The 26,271-nt window shown below is 36.5% G+C and overlaps 7 gene segments (V, D, J or C); all 7 read left to right on the top strand.

Annotated features, from left to right (window-relative positions):
- Positions 1–5,092: 5,092 nt before the first annotated feature.
- Positions 5,093–5,595, top strand: LOC125262020. The segment is given in 2 exon segments: positions 5,093–5,186; positions 5,282–5,595. Coding segments are annotated over 2 exon segments (360 nt in total).
- Positions 5,596–10,543: 4,948 nt separating this feature from the next.
- On the top strand, positions 10,544–11,169 carry LOC125262023. The segment is given in 2 exon segments: positions 10,544–10,737; positions 10,847–11,169. Coding segments are annotated over 2 exon segments (351 nt in total).
- A 1,714-nt stretch (positions 11,170–12,883) lies between these two features.
- LOC125262022 lies at positions 12,884–13,392 on the top strand. The segment is given in 2 exon segments: positions 12,884–12,944; positions 13,059–13,392. Coding segments are annotated over 2 exon segments (357 nt in total).
- Positions 13,393–14,293: 901 nt separating this feature from the next.
- On the top strand, positions 14,294–14,859 carry LOC125262019. The segment is given in 2 exon segments: positions 14,294–14,439; positions 14,552–14,859. Coding segments are annotated over 2 exon segments (351 nt in total).
- Positions 14,860–19,308: 4,449 nt separating this feature from the next.
- LOC125262021 lies at positions 19,309–19,912 on the top strand. The segment is given in 2 exon segments: positions 19,309–19,457; positions 19,570–19,912. Coding segments are annotated over 2 exon segments (351 nt in total).
- A 332-nt stretch (positions 19,913–20,244) lies between these two features.
- Positions 20,245–21,598, top strand: LOC125262018. The segment is given in 3 exon segments: positions 20,245–20,612; positions 20,698–21,051; positions 21,543–21,598. Coding segments are annotated over 3 exon segments (456 nt in total).
- A 197-nt stretch (positions 21,599–21,795) lies between these two features.
- On the top strand, positions 21,796–22,399 carry LOC125262014. The segment is given in 2 exon segments: positions 21,796–21,964; positions 22,077–22,399. Coding segments are annotated over 2 exon segments (351 nt in total).
- The last annotated feature ends 3,872 nt before the right edge of the window (positions 22,400–26,271 follow it).

Raw genomic sequence — 26,271 nt, 5'->3', positions numbered from 1 at the left:
CTTCCTGATCCTTTAACCTCCCCCCTCATTCCGGATGAAGTGAGTATATTTGTTAATAAGTTTATCATTACTACTACTGCTAATACTATTATTACTATTTGTCATTTCTTATTAATTGGATTTATCATTATTATTATTATTGTTATTATTATCATTATTATTATTATTATTATTATTAATAATATTGCTATTACTATTGCTTTTGTCATCTTTCTCATCCCTCATTTATCAGTTTTTTTTTTTCTTTCTTTTTTCTTGTGTGATACTATTACCCTTCATCATTATTATTGTCACTAAAATTCTTATTATTTATTATTATTTTATTTTTTTTCCTCCTCTTTGATATATATATATATATATATATATAATATATATATATATATATATATATATATATTTTTTTTTTAAACTCTGGTTAAGTCTGTTGTACTTTCCCACATGCTCCTTTATTCATATATATTTCCACTACCACACCCAGTTACACTTACATTCACACACACAAACACACCCAATTGTACTGTTATGTATGTTTTGTTGGTCTTTGTATTTGTTTTCTGCATTTAATTTGTTTTCTGTAAATATTGTAATTGTCTGTTTGCATAATAAAAAAAAAAAAAAAAAAAAAAAAAAAAAAAGCTGACGGCCACACTAGGAGTAAGTGGAAAGCTTTCCAGACACAAGAAATAAGCTGTGGTCCTCTATCGGAAACAATGTCTTCTGGAATTCCGAAGTACCGGAACACATGGTTGAATAACAGTTCAGCCGTTTCCATAGCAGTGGTTAGTCCTTTCAGAGGGATAAGACGACATGACTTGGAGAAGCGGTCAATGATAACTAGAATGCAGGTGAATCCATCGGAGGCTGGAAGGTCGGTGATGAAATCCACCCCTAGGTGTGACCAGGGTCGGGTTGGAACGGGCAGAGGAAGGAGCTTGCCGGCTGGTAGGTGACGTGAACTTTTGGAGGTAGCGCACTCCCTGCAGCCCTGCATGTACCTTCTGACGTCTGCCGCCATGTTGGGCCACCAGAAGCGTTGTTTAAGCAACGAGAGGGTTCCATTGACCCCGGGTGACCAGTGCCAAGTTACGTGTGGGCTGAGTGGATGATTTGAGTGCGTCATGACCGGGTGATGAAGAGCAAGCCTGGTGGGCAACCCGGCGGAGGATTTGTGGAGGCATTGGAGGAGGGAATGGTCTCTTCCGACCACGTGATGGGACTTACGATGAGGGAACTTGGAATGATCGGTTCAGGTTCTTCAGTTCTTTCGTCAGGAGCATGGAGACGGTAGAGGGCATCAGCTTTCACATTTTTAGATCCAGGGCGGTAGGAGATTGTGAAGTGGAAGCGAGAGAAAAACATGGCCCAGCGGGCTTGTCTAGGGGTAAGTCTCTTGGCAGCACGGAGATATTTGAGGTTCTTATGGTCAGTTAGTACCAGGAAAGGGTGGTTTGCTCCCTCCAACCAATGCCTCCACTCTTCCAGGGCTAGCTTCACAGCGAGAAGTTCTCTGTCACCGATGTTGTAGTTGACTTCCGCCGGGTTGAGCTTGCGGGAGAATAAGGCACATGGATGGAGTTTGCTGAGGGGCCCCTGCTGCTGGGACAGCACCGCTCCCACTCCGGTGGTGGAGGCGTCCACCTCCACGATGAAGGGCAGTTCTGGATCGGGGTGGACGAGGAGGGGAGCGGTGGTGAAGGCTTCCTTTAAGCGGTTGAAGGCGTCGGTGGCAGCTGGTGACCAGGACAGAGACTTGGGGTGATGGCGTAGTAGATTGGTGAGAGGATGAGTGATGGAGCTGTAATTCTTGATGAAGCGGCGATAAAAGTTGGCAAATCCCAGGAATCTTTGAAGTTCTTTAATGGTGGTTGGTTCTGGCCAGTTGGTGATGGATTCCACCTTCCTCTCGTCCATCCGGATGCCACTGTGATCGATGATGTAACCAAGGAAGTGTACAGATGGCTGATGGAATGAGCATTTTTCAGCTTTCAGGAAGAGATGGAACTGTTGAAGACGGGTGAGGACCTCCGCAACGTGTTGGCGATGTTCGGCCAGGCTCCGGGAGTATATGAGGATGTCGTCGATGTACACCAGAACGAATCGGTTGAGGAACTCCCGGAGCACCTCATGAATGAAGTCCTGGAATACGGAGGGGGCGTTGACCAGGCCATACGGCATGACAAGGTACTCGTAGTGGCCGGTGGGCGTGATGAAGGCGGTCTTCCACTCGTCCCCCTCGCGTATCCGGATGAGGTTGTACGCGCTGCGGAGGTCCAGCTTCGTGAACACAGTGGCACCACCGAGATGTTCCAGGGCCGCCGGGACGAGAGGAAGGGGGTAACGGAACTTGACTGTGATTTTATTGAGCGCTCGGTAGTGGATGCAGGGCCTCAAGCCTCCGTCCTTTTTGGCCACGAAGAAGAAGCTGGATGCAGCAGGGGACGTAGATGGACGAATATAACCTTGGTCGAGGGCCTCCTTGATGTACTCCTCCATGGCCTTCTCCTCCGGGGTGGAAAGAGGGTATATCTTACCCTTAGGCACTGGTTCACTCAGAAGCAGATTGATGGCACAGTCCCATGGCTGGTGTGGAGGCAGCTTAGAGGCTCTCTGGGGGCAGAAGACATTGCTGAAGGGGGCGTAGCACTCAGGGATGTCGATGGAGCGTTTCTCGACTGGACTCTCGATGGAGGTTGTACAGACTGGAAGTTCTTTGGAAGGAGCTCGTGGAACAGGAAGTGTAGAGATGCAGTGAGAGAAACAGGCCTCGCCCCACTTCAGGATTTCGCCGGTCTTCCAGGAGATGATTGGGTTGTGCTGCTCCAACCAGGGCTTTTTTCACCATAACAGCTGTGTCTTACAAACACTGAGTTACGACAGCCAGAGAAACACTAATGTTAAAAGTCAAGGTCAAGAGCCCAACTAAAGCAAACACTTTCCACCATGATGGTGACATCAAACTTTATTATTTTCAACAGTATCTCCAGTTTAATAAATACAAATAAATGTATGGTCCATTGTTGCAACTGAGTAAAAAATGCTTGAGAAATTTAAGGCACTTTCTACATAATGTGAACAAGATTTTTAACATGACTGAACTAAGTACTCAATTTGTAAAATTGAATTACCAATCCTCAAGATTTCTAAGTACTCTGTACTGTGTGGTAGCTAAACCCAACAGTTTAATTAAGCTTTCTAAGTAAACTCAACTAATTACATTTTACAGTGAATACTCAAGATTTCTAAGTACTCTGTACTGTGTGGTAGCTAGTTTTATCAATTCAAAATGATGAGTTAACTTACTTGCTAAATTTAAGGCAATTGGTTTCCTTAAGTTTTTTAAGTAAACCCAACAGTTTAATTAAGCTTTCTAAGTAAACTCAACTAATTACATTTTACAGTGTATAAACAAATTTAGATTTTGAAGGCTGCAACACACTCCAAAAAAGTTGGGACAGAGGCATGTTTACCATTGTGTCACATCACCTTTTCCTTTATTTACACTTTTTAATTGTTTGGGAACTGAGGATACTAATTGTTGAAGTTTTGCAAGTGAAGTTTTTGCCCAATCTCACCTGACACAAGACAGCTGCTCAACAGTCTGTGGTCATCCTTGTCTGATTCTCCTTTTCATGATGGGCCATATATTTTCAATAGGAGTCAGATCTGGACTGCAGACAGACAGTCAAGCATATCCCCTCTATGGTGTAGAGCGTCTAGAAACCACTCTGTTTTAGCATGTGCAGAATGAGGCCTGACATTGTCTTGCTTCCCAGGAAAGATGTCGTCTTTATGGCAGCTTATGTCTCTGTACAATCCCAGTATACGCCTCCATGTGAATGATTCCTTCACACATATAGTCACCCATACTGCTTGCACTGATGCACCTCATACCAAGACAGATGTTTGATTTTGCACAAGTCGCTGATGAAAGTCTGGATGGTCCCTTTCGTCTTTGGGACTGAGAACGCAATGTCCGTTTTTTTCCAAAAACAAGTTGAAACTTGGACACATCTGACCACAGCACACATTTCCAATGTTTTTTGGACCATCTGAGATGAGCTCAGGCCCAGAGAACTCGGTGCCATCTCTGTATAGAACTGATGTATAGATTTCTCCTTGCGTAACAGAGATTCAAGTTGCATTTCCTGATGCAGCGGCAGACTGTGTTAAGTGACGATGGTTTTCCAAAGTACTCCGAGCCCATGTGGCTATTTCTAACACAGCAGCATGACGGTTTCTCATGCAGTGCCATCTGAGAGCTTGAAGATCACACACATTTAACAGAGGTCTCTTGCCTGACCCAACGCGGACTGAGATTTCTCTGGATTCCCTGAATCTTTTCACAATATTATGCATGCAGATGGCGAAAGACTTAATTACTTTGCAATCTTGCATTAAGAAATGTGATTTTTGATTTGTCTGACAATTCTGTCATGAAATTTGGCACAAAGTGGTGAGCCATGACCCATCTTTGCTTGCAAAGACTGAGATGTTCCTTTTATACCCAATCACGATCCCCTCACCTATTACCAATTCACCTGCTTATTGTGGACTGTTTCAAAATTGTTTAACTCTGATATTCTATAACCTTTTCTCTATTATTTTGCCTCTGTCCCAACTTTTTTGGAGTGTGTTGCAGCCATCAAAATCGAAATTTGTTTATATTTACAAAATACACTTAAGATTTATATTTACAAAATACACTTAAGACCAACTTTTCTTTGTACTTTCGTCAGTTAAATAAATTTTCAAGAGAATTAATAAATCACAGAATCTTGATTTTACTGTATTTTACAAAATATCCCAACTTTTCTGGAAATGGGAAAATTTCATATTATAATTAAAATCAATTACATTAAAATCCATTAAAGAATTTAAAATGAAAAAATAATACAATACACAAAAATGACTTTTATCTCTAATAATAAAAAAATAACGGTCTGTTTATGAAGATCTCAAACATTAACCATTGAAATCTAAATCTGGACCAAACATATGTCAGCTTTTCATACCATCAGTTCTCTGATTTTAATATATGCAAATCACCTTCCTTCTTTAAATGTGTCAATCTTTGTGATCTGAACAGACATCTGAACTCTAGGAACAAAGTCTGTCTTTCTGGTTTAAACTTAAATACACCATGTTTAGGAAGATTCTTGTATTTGTAATTCTGGCAGTTTTACCATGTGAGTCACTGCATAAGATAATCATTAAGAGACTAGTGCAACAATGTAACATTATAACATGTTTCTAACATTTAATATTGTTTCTTTTTCCACAGGTACTGAATGTCAGACATTCACTCAGTCTGAAACAGTGGTTAAAAAACCAGGAGAGTCTCATAAACTTACATGTACAATAACTGGATTTACATTCAGCAGTCTATATCTACATTGGATCAGACAGAGTCCTGGAAAAGGACTGGAGTGGATTGCATACATCAGCACATCCAGTTCTCCGATCTACTACTCCCAGTCAGTCCAGGGAAGGTTCACAGTGTCCAGAGATGACTCCAACAGTCAACTGTACCTGCAGATGAACAGCCTCAAGACTGAAGACACTGCTGTCTATTACTGTGCTAAAGAGTCACTGTGAATGAGTTCAGGGTCAAAGCAATACCAAAACCACTTCCTCATTCACATAAACAGATGATGAATATTAACTTATCAGCTGCATTGCATCACATTAAAATAATCAGTTAGAAAAACTCGTACTAACATTTTAAAATGGTAATGAAAAAAAGTGGGCAATTTTAAATTTCCATTGTTTCCAATACAGTCCTGCCCCTATTTTGTGTGAATTATGCTTATGCTGTGATACACTATGTTCTGGTCTAGGCCATTATTTGACCTGCAGAGGCTCATGACTGCATTTTACTGAATCAAAATCACAGCGACATATAGGCTACTGTAAGCTTCCCTCTGTCATCAAAAAACAAACATGTTCATATAAATACTAACTAAACAATATTACACAAGCAGGAGGGCTGTTGTTATCAGCACAGCTGTAATTAGTAATCACAGACGTGATTATAGGCCAATTCAGGACAAAGTCACAATTGTGATATTGATTTTTATACAATAGTTTGATAAACATTAAGATATAATAAGATAATATTAAGAAACATACATTTTAGACACAGTATTGCCAGATACTTTGCCTATTTTCACTGTATCACTGTAGATATTTCCAAATGAAGCCACAACAGAATTAACCACCGCACCTCAGAGCAACACACAATAGTGGTGTTTACTTCCTGAATGAATCAGTGTTTTTTGAACAAATAGGTTGAATGAACGACTCAATGATTCACTCATAAACACAGTCACTTGTCGCCACCTACTGGTGTAACGATTTACCCTGCAGAAAGAGTCACAGCTCTCCCCCACCACTAATGAAAACTAGTCCATCTGGATTGAGGAAATACACGAAAAAACGGAAATCAAATTTCCGAAAAAAGAACACCATTTTTTTTGTATAATTTGATTTAGCTAATATAATTATTGTCTATATTTCTCTTTCAAAAACATGAAATAATTTCCACATAAACAAACTGCTTTTAACAGATTTTAACCCCCCCCCCTTTTTTTTCTTTTTTTCTTTTTTTCTTTTGCTGTGTGCAGTCACAGTAAAGTTATTAATCTTTAATGAGAATACTGCTGATATTACAATAGAGGGCACTGTCTGCCTTTGTGACGCCCAGTTCAGCAGATCAGAGATATTGCATAGGATTAATGTTTCTTGCTTCATTTTTAAAAGAAGAAAGAAAAGAAAAGAACAACAAAATATTACAAAGCATTTCAAAAGTCAAAAGAACTCGAGCAGGAGACAGTTCTAGAAAAATCACATCCAAAAATGTAAGAATCGTTTAACAGAAAGTGAATGAGGAGGTTTTCATCTCAACACAATCATCTTTTTAGCAGCTGTGTTTAGCACTATTACTTACTAATTCATTCATCAGAGTTACTTGTTAGTTAATAGTAGTTACTAGAGTGTTAATAATGCATTATTCATTTGTTCCTGTAGTTATTCATTTATGAAGGATCAGTATTCTAAAGTGTTACCGGGCTCCTCCATCATTATGACTTTGAAAAAAACGGCTTTTCAACATAGTCCAAGTTTGAATTCCACCGATTTGACTCGGGCTTTGGAATTTTGGAACGATCATAGATGCGATGAGTCCAAAGATTATTCCAGTTATGAATTAATTATTCTGTCACAGACTTTTTTAATGCATATGCTTAATACATTTACTACAAGTTTCTTTTCTAAATATATTTCCATCACGTTTTATGTATTTTGTTGAATAATAAGTATCCACCCCAGGGAATGTACCAGTTACATTTATTCACATCTTGTGCAGTATATTAAAATGTGCAGACGTAGCCGTTTAAAATTCTGTACTACTTACATTACTGCATGCATAAGTTTCAGAAAGCCACATGTGGTGTTCGGGTCAATTTGACCTGGAGAAGATTTTCTTTTTCCCGAAAATACTAGTTAATGTTATCGCTTTGGACTGAAACTTAGTGACTTTGTTCCCAAAGGGTATAACTAAATCTCAATTTTTTTTTGGAAATTTTCTTACTTTTTTGTGGGGGTTTTGTTACCTTGTTACACTCGTGGTGTTCCCGGTCAAAAATGACTGGCCCATAAAAAAAAGCTTATAAATCACTCATTATACCATATTTTCACCCAATCTTGGATTCAATCTTTTTGTCAACATGTTCTCTTTCAATTAGGACTGGTTTTATATTTTGATTTGCATCTGAATAATCATAGGCCTCATTTATTTGAGAGTAGGCATCTCATTTTTTGAGTAAAAAACAAATAATTTGTGAGTAAATTTGGAAATATTAAATAAAATCTGAAGAAAATTGGTATTATTGATCACACTAGTCAACTTAAAATTTTCACCAGGAATTTTGTTTTTAAAAACTTTTATTTTGTATAAAATGGCACATAGTCACACTTGTGGTGTTCCCGGTCAAAAATGACCGGCCCATAAAAAAAAGCTTATAAATCACTCATTATACCATATTTTCACCCAATCTTGGATTCAATCTTTTTGTCAACTTGTTCTCTTTCAATTAGGACTGGTTTTATATTTCTGTTTGCATCTGATTAATCGTGGGCCTCATTTATCTGAGAGTAGGCATCTCATTTTTTGAGTAAAAAACAAATAATTTGTGAGTAAATTTGGATATATGAAAAAAATTATGAAAAAAATGGCTACTGTTGATCACACTAGTCTACTCTAATGTTTCACCAGGAATTTTGTTTTGAAACTTTTGTTTTGTAAAAAATATGGCACATAGTCACACTTGTGGTGTTTCCGGTCAAAAATGACCGGCCTATAAAAATAGCTTATAAATCACTCATTATACCATATTTTCACCCAATCTTGGATTCAATCTTTTTGTCAACTTGTTCTCTTTCAATTAGGACTGGTTTTATATTTCTGTTTGCATCTGATTAATCGTGGGCCTCATTTATCTGAGAGTAGGCATGGTCAAAAATGGTCACAATGGCCGACCATTGAAAGTGAATGGGAGAGACTGAAAATAACAGAACAATTTAGTTTTCAGGAGCATGTTTATTATTTTCATGTACACATATGAGCATATGTGCTTGCAAACATCGAGCCCTTGGACCTGTGCATGTATCGATACATTTATACACACGCTACCCAGACACACACACGTTAAAACTTTTTTAAGTATTACACACATTCTTATCCACAGAGAGAAATTTGATCCTACCCTAACCTGCATCTAATATACATTTATCCATCTGACATTACCACACACACACACACACACACACACACACACACAAACACAAACTGGCCGTGACTGCAGTGACCCGGCTTCAAATGAATGACAAGCAAGGTGCTGTGAGGCATTTATATATGCCTGTGCTATCGCATGATGTATATTTGTAAATATTGTCTAGTTCTGTGTGAGAACCTCACAGTTCCAAAACAAAATGTCATAATATTTTGTCTGGAAGCTGTGATGAAACAAGAACATGAAAGAAAGATTTTTTGAAGCCGGGTCACTGCAGTCACGGCCAGTTTGTGTTTGTGTGTGTGTGTGTGTGTGTGTGTGTGTGTGTGTGTGGTAATGTCAGATGGATAAATGTATATTAGATGCAGGTTAGGGTAGGATCAAATTTCTCTCTGTGGAAAAGAATGTGTGTAATACTCAAAAAAGTTTGTGTGTTTTAACGTGTGTGTGTCTGGGTAGCGTGTGTATAAATGTATCGATACATGCACAGGTCCAAGGGCTCGATGTTTGCAAGCACATTATGCTCATATGTGTACATGAAAATAATGAACATGCTCCTGAAAACTAAATTGTTCTGTTATTTTCAGTCTCTCCCATTCACTTTCAATGGTCGGCCATTGTGACCATTTTTGACCATGCCTACTCTCAGATAAATGAGGCCCACGATTAATCAGATGCAAACAGAAATATAAAACCAGTCCTAATTGAAAGAGAACAAGTTGACAAAAAGATTGAATCCAAGATTGGGTGAAAATATGGTATAATGAGTGATTTATAAGCTTTCTTTATAGGCCGGTCATTTTTGACCGGAAACACCACAAGTGTGACTATGTGCCATATTTTTTACAAAACAAAAGTTTCAAAACAAAATTCCTGGTAAAACATTAGAGTAGACTAGTGTGATCAACAATACCAATTTTCTTCAGATTTTATTTAATATTTCCAAAATTATTCAAAAATTAAAAAAAAATTACTCAAAAAATGAGATGCCTACTCTCAGATAAATGAGGCCCATGATTAATCAGATGCAAACAGAAATATAAAACCAGTCCTAATTGAAAGAGAACATGTTGACAAAAAGATTGAATCCAAGATTGGGTGAAAATATGGTATAATGAGTGATTTATAAGCTTTTTTTTATGGGCCGGTCATTTTTGACCGGGAACACCACGAGTGTTATAGGGTTTTGAACACCACATGAGGGTTAAAAATGACAGAAATGCGAATACCGGTCAATAATAGATATGTGCCCATATGCATGTGCATACCCTGCATGCCCAGATGCTACACCACTGATTGTTAGCTAAGTTTATTCAATAACAAGACAGGCACCGTTACAGGTCCATTGCTGAAACCAGATCAGACAATCTGCATGCTAATTTTACAACATAAAATTTATTTCAATTCACTGAACAGGTGAGAAAAGCAAGTGTTTCTGATGATGACCCAACAGAAACATACATTATTACTGCTGTTGTTTCTGTCAGATGTAACATCAATAAAATAATAACACAAATATAATTAATATATGCAATAATTAACACAAAATCTCTAAGACATATGTTTAAACTTTAATAAGCATAAATGCTCTGATCATGACCAGTTCAATCAAAGAATACTTCATTTTACATTTTGATAGTTTGAATCACTTACAGTCACAATAAACTGTTTATATTTTCTGCTAATGAACTTCATACCAGTAATAACTAAAAGTTCAGGACAGTGTGATGATGCCTCTTCATGTAATCCCAATATTCTTGTTGTTTGAGCTTGTGGAGTTGATTATTAGCTCTGTGTGTTTATGTAAATCTTCTGTTGCATATTTAAACAGCAGACATGAGTCAGTTTATACATTCATCTGATCACTAGAGGGAGAGAAGAACAAACTGTGCTGTGAAACACACCATGATCTCTTCATCTTTAGTGTTGCTTCTGGCAGTAGTATCCTGTAAGTTTAGTGTACTTTTCTGTGTGATGCATCATTTTGTTGCTAAAAAGCTTGTTAACCATCTTTAAACTTCATGCTATTTTAACAGCTATTATTTGATTTGATACAGGTATTCATTCATATGAACTCACTCAGCCTGAGTCTCTGACTGTCCGTCCTGATGCCACTCTAACTATCAACTGTAAAGTCTCATATTCAGTTACTAGTTATGCTACAGCCTGGATTCGTCAGCCTGCAGGAAAAGCTCTGGAATGGATTGGATTGATCAGCTCTGCTGGAAGCTTATACTACAAGGATTCACTGAAAAGCAAGTTCAGCATCACCAGAGACACCTCCAGTAACACAATAACACTGCAGGGAAATAATATGCAACCTCAAGACACAGCTGTGTATTATTGTGCCAGAGAATCACAGTGACAGACGCAAACAGCCTCCCTGTACAAAAACATCATCATATTCACATTAGGGTATTTATCTTGTTTTATCCTCAAAAGTTCAAAACCAATTTTCATAAAATGTTCATCATTCACAGCTGATATTCATCTGGTGACATTAAAATGTATGTACAACAACAACAATTACCTAATAAATAAAACACATAATTAGCTAAAATAACCACCATTAACAAAAACTAATAAAGCATTATTTGTTTCAATAGAAAGTCAATAAAATCCATCACCTCTTGCATCTCTTTGCTTTCATCAGGTTATAAAGTTTGTTGGTCAGTAAAGTTCAGTTTTGAGCTTGTTTTGATCCAGTGTTACTGTTGTCTCAGAGGAGCGACTGGAGTTTTCTAACAGGTTCATCCACAGATCTGTGTCAGGCAATGAACTGAAGTGTTTATTCTGTTATACTTCTTATTCTGAGTAGAAACATAAAACACACACAAAAACTACTAACATTTAAAACATTTTCTTTGGAACTTTTGAACATTTTCATTCAAGTTTATTCATTTACATTGTAACATTCTTAACACAAATATAATAGAAATGCAGAAGGGATTGTGTTGGTAGAGACTCATCAACAGTGCCATTAGATCTTAATATAGTATCAGATTTTAAAGCTCCACCCAAATGTAAATGACATAATTTACAGTATTTCTACCAGCAGTATTCAGTGACACTGTAGCAGTTGGTCTTCCTGCATCATTTGAAATGGCAGACATATTCTATTCTTATTTTTTCTCCTGATGTGTTTAACTAGTACGTATCTCTATTTCATGATATATTATTATTTAATTCTGCCTCCAGAATTTATTAATGGGTGTACTGTATATGATACTGTGGACCGGTCATTATAACTTTCAATTGTTTTAGGTGTTAATGGTCAGAGCCTGGAGTCCATCCCATCAAGTTCTGTTACCAAAAAGCCTGGAGAAATTTTGAACCTTTCCTGTAGAGGATCTGGATTTGATTTCGGACAATACGGCATGCACTGGATCAGCAGGGAAAGCATTGAACTGGATAGGGACTATCTGGAATGATGCCAGTAAAACAGTGTATGCAAAAAGTGTTGAGGGACGAATAGAGATCACCAGAGATAATTCAAACAGCGTGGTGTATCTGAAACTCTCCGGTCTGAAAGCAGAGGATTCAGCTGTTTATTACTGTGCAAGAAAGACACAATGATGAAAAAAGCACTGGGCTGTACAAAAACATGTCAGAGAGGAAAATGGGCAAGAAAAAACAAAAACAAACAGCAGATGATGCTGGAGTACAGCACAACTTTGATCCAAAGAAACAGACACAACTTCTGCTGAAGGATAAAATACATAAGCTATATAAGAATATAAACTATTTAAATGCCCTTATCACTGAGTCTGACATATATGCCCTGAATGATCTTGAGTGAATATATTGAAAACAACAACAAAATTAATTAATTAATTAATAATTAAATGTTAATAAATAATTAATCATGAATTAAAAATGTGTTTACTGTTCATATCACATACAATATTATAATATAATTTCCTAATAGCAGATCATTACTGCAAACATTGTCTTCTGAAAGAAATTTAAATAATACAAAATCATAGAAATATGTAGATACATATTTTCTGGGTTGCATCTGCAGAACTGTATGCAAATAATCTTTCTCTTCCTATTTATTTGATGATTAAGAGGAAGAAACAGCTTGCTCTCACACTTCTCAAACCATGGTCTCCTCATCTCTCTGGTTGTTTCTGCTGCTAGCAGCTGTCTCTCGTAAGTCTTCATAGTTACTATAGAAACCCTTAAAATTAAAATGACTTACTGTATATATCTTTATACAAAATGTTTTAATTTCTCTAACATGTCAGTCCATATTTGTTTCTCCAGGTGTCCACTGTGTTGAACTGACCCAGACTGATTCTGTGGTCTTAAGGCCTGGTCAGGTTTTGACTCTGTCCTGTAAGATCTCTGGATATTCATTGACTGACAGCAGCTACTGCACTGGCTTCATACGACAGACTGCAGGAAAAGCTCTGGAATGGGTTGGAAGAATATGTGACACATATTACAGCGATAAACTGAAAAGTAGATATCAAGTTAGCAGAGACACTTCCAGCAGCACAGTGACTCTACAAGGACAGAATATGCAGACTGAGGACACAGCTGTGTATTACTGCGCCAGAGAGTCACAGTGACACAAACCACAAGCAGCTTTGTTCAAAAACATCTTGAATGAAAAGAATAAGAGAAACTCTCCATATAATATAACTTTTTTTCTGATTATTTATTTATATTGCAAAAGTGTGAAACATTAGTGTTTTCCAGCCAAACAAAAATTTGAGAAATGAGCTGCAGACCTTTCTCTGTTGGTGTAACCCTGCTGTAACCTAAGACAGTCAAGTGGGTTCAATTAGATTAAATAACATTTTTTACTTAAATGCAACTAGTTCATTAGAAGCAACAATTGTTATTTATTTATATATTTATTTAGCTGTGTGCAGTCACAGTAAAGTTATTAATCTTTAATGAGAATACTGCTGATATTACAATAGAGGGCACTGTCTGCCTTTGTGATTCTCAGTCCAGCAGATCAGAGATACTGTAATATTAATGAAATGGCCTTTTTATTTTTTTATTTTTTTCTGGCTTCATTTTTAAGCAATGAAACATATAGCTAATTTCAAAACTTAAAATGTATTGCAATTCAGTGAACAAGAGATAAAAGCAAGTGTTTCTGATGTTGGTCCAACAGAAATGTACCAACCATAATAATAATAATGATGATAATAATAATAATAATAATAATAATAATAATAATATAAGCAAGACAAAATTAATAAAGCTTCATTCTTTCAAATCTGATTTTTCCCTCATTACATTTAAGTACTGCATGATTCAGTGTGATACTGGAAATATTCAGTCAAAAAATACTTCCTTCATTTTACATTTTGATAGTTTGAATCACTTACAGTCACAATAAACTGTTTATATTTTCTGTTAATGATCTTCAACCATATCAGTAATAACTAAAAGTTCAGGACAGTGTGATGATGCCTCTTCACGTAATCCCAATATTCTTGTTGTTTGAGCTTGTGGAGTTGATTATTAGCTCTGAGTGTTTATGTAAATCTTCTGTTGCATATTTAAACAGCAGACATGAGTCAGTTTATACATTCATCTGATCACTAGAGGGAGAGAAGAACAAACTGTGCTGTGAAACACACCATGATCTCTTCATCTTTAGTGTTGCTTCTGGCAGTAGTATCCTGTAAGTTTAGTGTACTTTTCTGTGTGATGCATCATTTTGTTGCTAAAAAACTTGTTAACCATCTTTAAACTTCATGCTATTTTACTAACAGCTATTATTTGATTTGATACAGGTATTCATTCATATGAACTCACTCAGCCTGAGTCTCTGACTGTCCGTCCTGATGCCACTCTAACTATCAACTGTAAAGTCTCATATTCAGTTACTAGTGATAGTACAGCCTGGATTCGTCAGCCTGCAGGAAAAGCTCTGGAATGGATTGGAGTGATCTGGAGTGGTGGAAGCTTAGACTACAAGGATTCACTGAAAAGCAAGTTCAGCATCACCAGAGACACCTCCAGTAACACAATAACTCTGCAGGGAAATAATATGCAAGCTCAAGACACAGCTGTGTATTATTGTGCCAAATATACACAGTGACAGACGCCAACAGCCTCCCTGTACAAAAACATCATCATATTCACACATTAGGGTATTGATCGTTTTGTCCTCAAAAGTTCAAAACCAATTTTCATAAAATGTTCATCATTCACAGCTGATATTAATTTGATGACATTAAAATTCTCTCCATCCATCAATAAAATCCATCACCTCTTGCATCTCTTTGCTTTCATCAGGTTATAAAGTCTGTTGTTCAGTAAAGTTCAGTTTTGAGCTTGTTTTGACCCAGTGTTACTGTTGTCTCAGAGGAGCGACTGGAGATTTCAGCCACTGATTGAGCAGCACTAATCATTATTTAGAAATATAAAATTAACATGCACCTGTTTCCACACGAGATTATTTTTTTAATTCTCTTTTCTGTTGATTCAGTTATCAAGCAGCATGAATAAATATCATGTTATCTAGTTGACTGCAAACAGCATGAGCACGTGCGATCAACAAACAAAAAATAAAATGCAGAAAAACTTTTCTTATTGTGTATTGTGACATATAACAGTGAACAGAAAGGTACATATTCACATTCACGTCATACTGTTCTTAAATAGTTTAGTCCTTCAGTCATGATTGTATCTTGTGACCCTCCAATGCAAATCAATCACTCCTGTATGTTTGTTCAGTATTTATGTGCTTCTGATTGGATCTGGAGCGTCACATCACCACTTTCAAGATGAAGAGTTCACTCTGCTTACTGCTGCTCTCATTCAGCGTACACCGTGAGTTTCCTCATGAAACACATTTCTATTGTCAGTTCTAATACATATATGTTTCAAATGAAATCAGTCGTTTCAATCTTCCTTTTAGGTTTAAAATGTCAAAGTATGGAGTCCATTGAAAGCACGGTTCAGAAAAAGCCTGGAGAAACTCTGACTCTGTCCTGTAGAGGATCCGGGTTCAGCTTTAGCTGCTGTAGCATGCACTGGATCAGACAACAAGCTGGAAAACCTCTTGTGTGGATTGGACGTGTTTATAGTAATGGTAACAGCCATGACTACGCCGAAGCCTTCAACAGACGAACTGAAATCACCAGAGATAATTCAAAGAATATGGTATATCTGAAACTGTCGGGCCTGACAACAGAAGACTCAGCCACATATTACTGCGCAAAACAAACACAGAGACACAAAGTTCTTGCACGGCTGAACAAAAACCACTTGAGTGTTTCATCTCTTGTCACTAGAGTTCAACAGGTGGCAGCAGAGAATAAAAAAATCCACAAAATACAGCCTAATGACAAGATATACCATCTGTCACAGCATTATTAAAGCCTATTATATTACAATTAAATTTACAATACACTATAAAAGCTCTAACATCACACAGCACAAATGCATATCTGACTGCTTTAACACAACACATATTTTTGATATGTAGATTTGTGGTAATGGCTACACATTTTACAGTGACAAACTAAAAGTATGTTTCAATTAACCAGAGACTCTTCCAGGAGTCTACAAGTGAAAGTGACTCTACAAGGGCAAAATATAATAATGGATATCAGCATCTTACTGTGAACACAGTATTAACCCAGCTAACAGAGAACGTTTCCATAACTTTCACTAACGTTACGTAAAAGTTATGTAAATGTTAGAAATAAACATTCCTAAAATAATGTTTCAAGAACATTCTTTTAATGTTGTCATAGTTAAAATACATTCTCATAACATTGAGAGGAAACATTCTTAGAACAACATTGTTGGAACGTTCTTACCATGTTATTTGTACTTGACTGATGTTTTCATAATGTTGAGCAAAAACGTTCTCATAACAATGTTCTTGTAACGTCTTTATCACGTTATTTGTACTTGACTGATGTTCTCATAATGTTGAGCAAAAAAGTTCTCATAACAACGTTCTTGAAACGTCTTTATCACGTTATTTGTACTTGACTGATGTTCTCGTAATGTTGAGTGAAAACGTTCTTAGGATAACATTCTGAGAACATGCTTTTAATGTTATTATTATTTGCTGAATGTTTTCATAATGTTATCATAATACGCTCTGAGTAGAAAGTTTATAAAAAGCGTCCTTACATTGTAATCTGTACTTAATTAATGTTCTCATTATATAGAGAAAACGTTGTGAGAACAACGTTCAAAGAACGTCCATACAATGTTATTTTTACTAAAAGAACATTCTCATAACATTGAGAGAAAACGTACTTAGAACAACACTGCCGTAGCGTCTTTATGATGATATTAATATTTGCTAAATGTTTTTGAAGTTCAATGTTTTGAACGTTCTTATGTGACCATAAAATTACTCAAATTGGAATGTCCCCCTAAAGTCATATAAGGAACCTTGAACTGCAGCACTTTTTATTACCAAAAGAGGACGTTTATGTCACAAATGTTCTGTAAAATGTCAGAATTTTTGTCACTTTTAGAGAACTTTTAGGCAAAGCTGAACAAGGTCACGAGAACGTCGCCTTCTACGTGTGTGTTTTATAGAAAATAATAAAGTTTAAAGTCACCGTTATAGAGGTGAGCGTTTGCTTTAGATGGGCTCTTGATTCTTGACGTATAACTTTAGTTTTTCTCTGGCTGCTTTAACTGTGTTATCAAGACATGTTAGTTAGAGCAAGAGAAGTTCTGATCAGATGAATTGGGTTGGTAAGTGCTGATGATTCAATCATTAGGTAGTGTCCTGATTCACTGATCATCACTAAAGCCTCAAACTGTGAATGTATTAACAGTTATAGTAATACTTTTTTTTATGTTTAATTCTTTATACAGACAAGAGTTTTGAGCAGATTTTTTTTTTTTTTTTTTTTTACTTTAACACAGACATCATGAATCAGCATGTGATCCTCAATGATGGTGACACTAAACAAAAATCTTTTTTGTGACTTTAGTAGCTTGTTTTGTGATGTTCAGAGTTAATCTGTTTATCTAAATTTTGTCACCATTGTTGAGGATCATATGCAGAATCTTGATGTCTGTGTGAATCTACATGATGCTGTCTAAACAATATCTGCCCAGTAATGAAAACTTCCCAAATAAAAACAGAACTTTACACATTATTATTGCACTACAACAACATGAAAGAAAACATAATATTCAGAGACCAGCAAATAAGGTCACTGCATGATGTGAAAATCACCAACAATGAGCAGACAAATCCATTTGATCAGATTTTTATTTTCTCACAATTTCTTTTGCAATGAATGCTTTAAAACACAATTGCAACAATTGGGGGAAAAATAGTAAAAATATTAAGGGTCAGGAGCCCAACTAAAACAAGCGCTTACCTCCATAACGGTGACATTTATAAATTTGATAAAACATCAACGCCTCATTAAGAAGATTTGTATGAAAGAAACAAAGTCAGAGAGGTTTGTAATGTGAAGATGCAGATATCTAGAGAGATCTGTTAGTGTTTAATGTTGTTTCTGTTATCTGAGTTTTGTGAGGTTACCATTGTGCTGGAGCCTGTGCTTCAGTCAGTGATGATCCAGAAACACTGATGATCTGCTGCATGTTGCTTTATTTAAAGACAGTAGCTGTGTAGTTGCTGATGCAGTGATACAGCAGTTACATTAGCTCACACATGTTCTGTTGTTTTTTTTTTTTTTGTCGTTTGTAAGACATTTAAGAAAAATTAGTTTTTGTTTGAGCAGATACTTTTATTAATTGGCTTTTTTGACAAGGGCAACAGGAATGTTACCCAAAAAAAAATAAAATATGGTTCCCTAAATGTTCAGAGAACGTCCTGAATGTTCTGTGAAGGTCCGCCAAATAACGTTCCCCAAACCTTAAAAGAACTCCACATCGTGACCGTCTCTGAACGTACTGGGAACATTACTAGACAAAGTCCTTAACACCAGTGGGGACGTTTTGAGAATGTTCTGGGAACGTAAAATTTCTAGCGGGGCAGGGTGTTTTGAACGTTCAGAAGATAACGTTTTCATAACATTTCCAAAATGATAGAATGGAATGTTCCTCTAACGTTAACATAAACCAAGAAAAAACGTTCTTGATACATTAAAAAACTGGACGTTTTCAATGTGTACAAAACATTCCGAAATAACGTTTTCATAACTTAAAGAGAATGTTAACAAAACGTTCTGACAACTCCTTTTTGTTAGCTGGGAAACAACAAGCAGTTCTAAAACATCTTGAATTAAAAGAAAAATCCTCTGAATATAAAAATGCAAGAGTAGTTTCAAGTGTTTTTTATTTTCTGAGTTCACAAGTTTTGCTTCATTATTACAGGCAAAATTGAGGCCTTTAGACTTTCAGATGCAGGTCCAACAGAACCAGATTACTGAACTGCTGCTTTTGTTGCTTTCCAATATACAAATATTAGTTTTATCAACCCCTGAATTAAAAGAATTAAAGTAGATGAAGATATATAAAATGCCCAATAAATGATTTGAGCTGAAGCATAAATAATTTTTAGCATGCGTAGTTGATTATTAGCTCAGTGTGTTTATGTAAATCTTCTGTTGCATATTTAAACAGCAGACATGAGTCAGTTTATACATTCATCTGATCACTAGAGGGAGAGAAGAACAAACTGTGCTGTGAAACACACCATGATCTCTTCATCTTTAGTGTTGCTTCTGGCAGTAGTATCCTGTAAGTTTAGTCTACTTTTCTGTGTGATGCATCATTTTGTAGCTAAAAAGCTTATTAACCATCTTTAAACTTCATGCTATTTTACTAACAGCTATTATCTGATTTGATACAGGTATTCATTCATATGAACTCACTCAGCTTGAGTCTCTGACTGTCCGTCCTGATGCCACTCTAACTATCAACTGTAAAGTCTCATATTCAGTTACTAGTTATCATACAGCCTGGATTCGTCAGCCTGCAGGAAAAGCTCTGGAATGGATTGGCAGGATCAGGTATGATGGAGATTTAGCCTACAAGGATTCACTGAAAAGCAAGTTCAGCATCACCAGAGACACCTCCAGTAACACAATAACACTGCAGGGAAATAATATGCAAGCTCAAGACACAGCTGTGTATTATTGTGCCAGAGAATCACAGTGACAGACACAAACAGCCTCCCTGTACAAAACATCATCATATTCACATTAGGGTATTTATAATTTTGTCCTCAAAAGTTCAAAACCAATTTTCATAAAATGTTCATCATTCACAGCTGATATTCATCTGATGACATTAAAATTCTCTCCATACATCAATAAAATCCATCAGCTCTTGCATCTCTTTGCTTTCATCAGGTTATAAAGTCTGTTGGTCAGTAAAGTTCAGTTTTGAGCTTGTTTTGACCCAGTGTTACTGTTGTCTCAGAGGAGCGATTGGAGGTTTCAGACACTGATTGAGCAGCACTAATAATTATTTAGAAATATAAAATTAACATGCACCTGTTCCCACATGAGATTTTTTATTTTTTCGATTCTCTTTTCTGTTGATTCAGTTTTCAAGCAGCATGAATAAATATCATGTTATCTAGTTGACTGCAAACAGCATGAGCACGTGTGATCAACAAACAAAAAATAAAATGCAGAAAAACTTTTCTTATTGTGTATTGTGACATATAACAGTGAACAGAAAGGTACATATTCACATTCACGTCATACTGTTCTTAAATAGTTTAGTCCTTCAGTCATGATTGTATCTTGTGACCCTCCAATGCAAATCAAACACTCCTGTATGTTTGTTCAGTATTTATGTGCTTCTGATTGGATCTGGAGCGTCACATCACCACTTTCAAGATGAAGAGTTCACTCTGCTTACTGCTGCTCTCATTCAGCGTACACCGTGAGTTTCCTCATGAAACACATTTCTATTGTCAGTTGTACACATATGTTTCAAATGAAATAAGTCATTTCAATCTTTCTTTTAGGTTTAAAATGTCAAAGTATGGAGTCCATTGAAAGCACGGTTCAGAAAAAGCCTGGAGAAACTCTGACTCTGTCCTGTAGAGGATCCGGGTTTAGCTTTGACTGCTGTAGCATGCACTGGATCAGACAACAAGCTGGAAAACCTCTCGTGTGGATTGGACGTGTTTATAGTAATGGTAACAGCCATGACTATGCTGAAGCCTTCAACAGACGAACTGAAATCACCAGAGATAATTCAAAGAATATGGTATATCTGAAACTGTCGGGCCTGACAACAGAAGACTCAGCCACATATTACTGCGCAAAACAAACACAGAGACACAAAGTTCTTGAACGGCTGAACAAAAACCAATTGAGTGTTTCATCTCTTGTCACTAGAGTTCAACAGGTGGCAGCAGAGAATAAAAAATCCACAAAATACAGCCTAATGACAAGATATACCATTTGTCACATCATTATTAAAGCCTATTATATTACTGTTAAATTTACAATACACTATAAAAGCTCTAACATCACACAGCACAAATGCATATCTGACTGCTTTAACACAACACATATTTTTGATATGTAGATTTGTGGTAGTGGCTACACATTTTACAGTGACAAACTAAAAATATGTTTCAATTAACCAGAGACTCTTCCAGGAGTCTACAAGTGAAAGTGACTCTACAAGGGCAAAATATAATAATGAATATCAGCATCGTACTGTGAAAACAGTAATAAACAACAAGCAGTTCTAAAACATCTTGAATAATAATACAAATATAGGAATATAAAAATGCAAGTGTTCAATTGTTTCAAGCGATTTTTATTTTCTGAGTTCACAAGTTTTGCTTCATTATTACAGGCAAAATCGAGGCCTTTAGTCTTTCAGATGCAGGTCCAACAGAACCAGATTACTGACCTACTGCTTTTGTTGCTTTCCAATATACCAATATTAGTTTTATCAACTCCTGAAAAAGAATGAAACTAGATGGAGATATATAAAATGTGCAGTAGAGAAAAAATGTTGACAAAACATAAGCTTGATGTCATAAAATTCTCTATGAGAGAAATAAATGATATGAACTGTAACATAAATATTTTTTAGCATGCGGAGTTGATTATTAGCTCTGTGTGTTTATGTAAATCTTCTGTTGCATATTTAAACAGCAGACATGAGTCAGTTTATACATTCATCTGATCACTAGAGGGAGAGAAGAACAAACTGTGCTGTGAAACACACCATGATCTCTTCATCTTTAGTGTTGCTTCTGGCAGTAGTATCCTGTAAGTTTAGTCTACTTTTCTGTGTGATAAATCATTTTGTTGCTAAAAAGCTTGTTAACCATCTTTAAACTTCATGCTATTTTACTAACAGCTATTATTTGATTTGATACAGGTATTCATTCATATGAACTCACTCAGCCTGAGTCTCTGACTGTCCGTCCTGATGCCACTCTAACTATCAACTGTAAAGTCTCATATTCAGTTACTAGTTATCATACAGCCTGGATTCGTCAGCCTGCAGGAAAAGCTCTGGAATGGATTGGAGTGATCTGGAGTGGTGGAGGCTTAGCCTACAAGGATTCACTGAAAAGCAAGTTCAGCATCACCAGAGACACCTCCAGTAACACAATAACACTGCAGGGAAATAATATGCAACCTCAAGACACAGCTGTGTATTATTGTGCCAGAGAATCACAGTGACAGACGCAAACAGCCTCCCTGTACAAAAACATCATATAATTGTACAAATTAGAGTATTCGTCATGTTTTTTCCTCAAACGTTTTATAACAACAGATTTACAGATGAAGTATTAAATGTTTCAATAGGAAGTCAATAAAATCAGTAATCTCTTCTATGTGTCTCACAACAGTGGCTTTGCTTTCTTTAAGATTGCCTAAGCCAGACTCGAAGGAAAGTTTAAAAGATTTTTATGTCTTTGTTTTGACCCTGTGTTTGAGTTTTTAGCCACTGTTTCAACAGCACAGATCTGTGTCTGTCAATGAACTGAAGCACTTTAATCTGTGAGTCTTACAACAGTATTGGCCAAACACCAATAGATGGCAGTAATGCATCACTTGAATTGATATTGTCTTATATTTTATTTTTCTACATTGTTTTTTAGTGGTTTTAAACTTTCAATATTGTGTTATTTAAAAATGCAATAAATTTTCAACAGGAGTCAGATCTGGACTGCAGACAGACAGTCAAGCACATCTCCTCTCTGTTTTAGCATGTGCAGAATGAGGCCTGACATTGTCTTGCTTCCCAGGAAAGATGTTGTCTTTATGGCAGTTTATGTCTCTGTACAATCCCAGTATACGCCTCCATGTCAATGACTCCTTCACACATATAGTCACCCATACTGTTTGCACTGATGCACCTCCATACCAAGACAGATGTTTGATTTTGCACAAGTCGCTGATGAAAGTCTGGATGGTCCCTTTCGTCTTTGGGAGAACTCAATGTCCGTTTTTTCCAAAAACAAGTTGAAACTTGGACTCATCTGACCACAGCACACATTTCCACTTTTTTTTGGACCATCTGAGATGAGCTCAGGCCCAGAGAACTTGGTGTCATCTCTGTATAGAAATGATGTATAGATTTCTCCTTGCATAACAGAGATTCAAGTTGCATTTCCTGATGCAGCGGCAGACTGTGTTAAGTGACGATGGTTTTCCAAAGTACTCCCGAGCCCATGTGGCTATTTCTAACACAGCAGCATGACGGTTTCTCATGCAGTGCCATCTGAGAGCTTGAAGATCACACACATTTAACAGAGGTCTCTTGCCTGACCCAACGCGGACTGAGATTTCTCTGGATTCCCTGAATCTTTTCACAATATTATACATGCAGATGGCGAAAGACCTAAATAATTTGCAATCTTGCATTAAGAAATGTGATTTTTGATTTGTCTGACAATTCTGTCATGAAATTTGCCACAAAGTGGTGAGCCATGACCCATCTTTGCTTGCAAAGACTGAGATGCTCCTTTTATACCCAATCACGATCCCCTCACCTATTACCAATTCACCTGCTTATTGTGGACTGTTTCAAAACCGTTTAACTTGGATATTCTATAACCTTTTCTCTATTATTTTGCCTCTGTCCCAACTTTTTTGGAGTGTGTTGCAGCCATCAAAATCAAAATTTGTTCATATTTACAAAATACACTTAAGATTTATATTTACAAAATACACTTAAGACCAACTTTTCTTTGTACTTTCGTCAGTTAAATAAATTTTCAGGAGAATTAATAAATCACAGAATCTTGATTTTACTGTATTTTACAAAATATCCCAACTTTTCTGGAAATGGGGTTTGTAGTCATATCTGAATTGCATATTATAATTAAAATCAATTACATTAAAATCCATTAAAGAATGAAAAATGAAAAATAATACAATACACAAAAATGACTTTTATCTCTAACAATAGAAAAATAACGGTCTGTTTATGAAGATCTCAAACATTAACCATTGAAATCTAAATCTGGACCAAACATACATCAGTCTTTCATACCATCAGTTCTTTGATTTGAATATATGCAAATCAGCTTCCTTCTTTAAATGTGTCAATCTTTGTGATCTGAACAGACATCTGAACTCTAGGAACAAAGTCTGTCTTTCTGGTTTAAACTTAAATACACCATGTTTAGGAAGATTCTTGTATTTGTAATTCTGTCCGTTTTACCATGTGAGTCACTGCATAGGATAATCATTAAGAGTGCAACAATGTAACATTATAACATGTTTCTAACATTTAATATTGTTTCTTTTTCCACAGGTACTGAATGTCAGACATTCACTCAGTCTGAAACAGTGGTTAAAAAACCAGGAGAGTCTAATAAACTTACATGTACAATAACTGGATTTACATTCAGCAATCTCTATCTACATTGGATCAGACAGAGTCCTGGAAAAGGACTGGAGTGGATTGCATACATCAGCACATCCAGTTCTCCTATAAGATATTCCCAGTCAGTCCAGGGAAGGTTCACGGTGTCCAGAGATGACTCCAGCAGTCAACTGTACCTGCAGATGAACAGCCTCAAGACTGAAGACACTGCTGTCTATTACTGTGCTGGAGAGTCACTGTGAATGACTTCAGGGTCAAAGCAATACAAAAACCACTTCCTCATTCACATAAACAGATGATAAATATTAACTTATCAGCTGCATCGCATTGCATAAAAGTAATCGGTTAGAAAAACTCGTTCTAACATTTTAAGGTGGTAATGAAAAAAGTGGGCAATTTTAAATATCCATTGTTTCCAATACAGTCCTGCCCCTATTTTGTGTGAATTATGCTTATGCTGTGATACACTATGTTCTGGTCTAGGCCATTATTGGACCTGCAGAGGCTCATGATTGCATTTTACTGAATCAGAATCACAGTGACATATAGGCTACTGTAAGCTTCCCTCTGTCATCAAATAAACAAACGCTCATATAAATACTAACTAAACAATATTACACAAGCAGAAGGGCTGTGTCACAGACACGTCAGGTTCCACCATCCACCAATCCCAGCGCACTCAATCACCCGAATAGTAATCACCACTACCTGCACCTCATCATCACTGCAATCACCAGCACTATAAGGATCTCACACTCACACACACTCTTTGTCTGGTCTTGTTTGCATAAGACTTACTTGTATGCTTACCTTAAGGAGGCCAAGTGATCTGCTTACCTGTCTCCAGCGTCTCCTGTACAGGGATGGGCATTGGGCAGTATTTATGATACATGTATTTCAAATACATATTTCAAATATAAAATAGTATTTTGTAATTTGTATTTGATAGGGTTGATGAAAATGGCTTTGTATTTTGTATCAAAATACTTTAGTGGTTTGTATTTTTGTAGTTTTAAAATACTGTAAAATACTTTGTAAGAAGTCTACATGATGACATCATAAAATTGCGGCCTCTGATTGGTGCGTACTCAGTAGTTTGCAGAGACTTGTTGAGATCAGAACAGAAAATTGATCCATATGGAAGAAGGTGGTCAAGAAACGTGCAGGCTGCCAGCTTTCAATCAATTTTTAGCATGAATTGCTATAATTTTTAACAGTTTATTTTAAGTTTTGGTGTTCATTTTGGTAGCCTATAAATAGTATACCAATTTACATAATGTTCTTGAAAACATTACCGAGTAGCAACCCCCTATATTTATGATTAACAATCAAATGATTAATTAGTTAGAAACTAGTTGCTATGAATACAGGAGCCAACAGTTGTCTTCTTATAAATGAGTTGTTGTCATTGAGTCAGTGTTGCTGATGCAAAGTAGGCCCTTCATTACCAAACACCAAGTAACTAAATTAGGATACAATTATGAGTCATTTGCAAACATTATACTGTTGGTTACTTTAAAACTAACCTTCATCTGGGAGATCACAGGGATATGTGAATTTTTTGATGCCACAATATATAAATTTTTGCCTCTAAAGATCGCTAATTCAAAACAAAGGCGAAGCTCGATGACACCTTGATTTCACAGAATCATGGGATGTAGCCTATTGTCTTCACGTCTACAGCCGGTGGAAAAGAATCGGGACAGGACTCAGGCAGAAATCATGTTTATGG

This window comes from Megalobrama amblycephala, unplaced genomic scaffold, assembly GCF_018812025.1.
Source record: "Megalobrama amblycephala isolate DHTTF-2021 unplaced genomic scaffold, ASM1881202v1 scaffold554, whole genome shotgun sequence".
Classification (NCBI taxonomy): domain Eukaryota; kingdom Metazoa; phylum Chordata; class Actinopteri; order Cypriniformes; family Xenocyprididae; genus Megalobrama; species Megalobrama amblycephala.
Note: the sequence above shows the minus strand (reverse complement) of the source record. Positions and strands in the feature narration are given on the sequence as shown.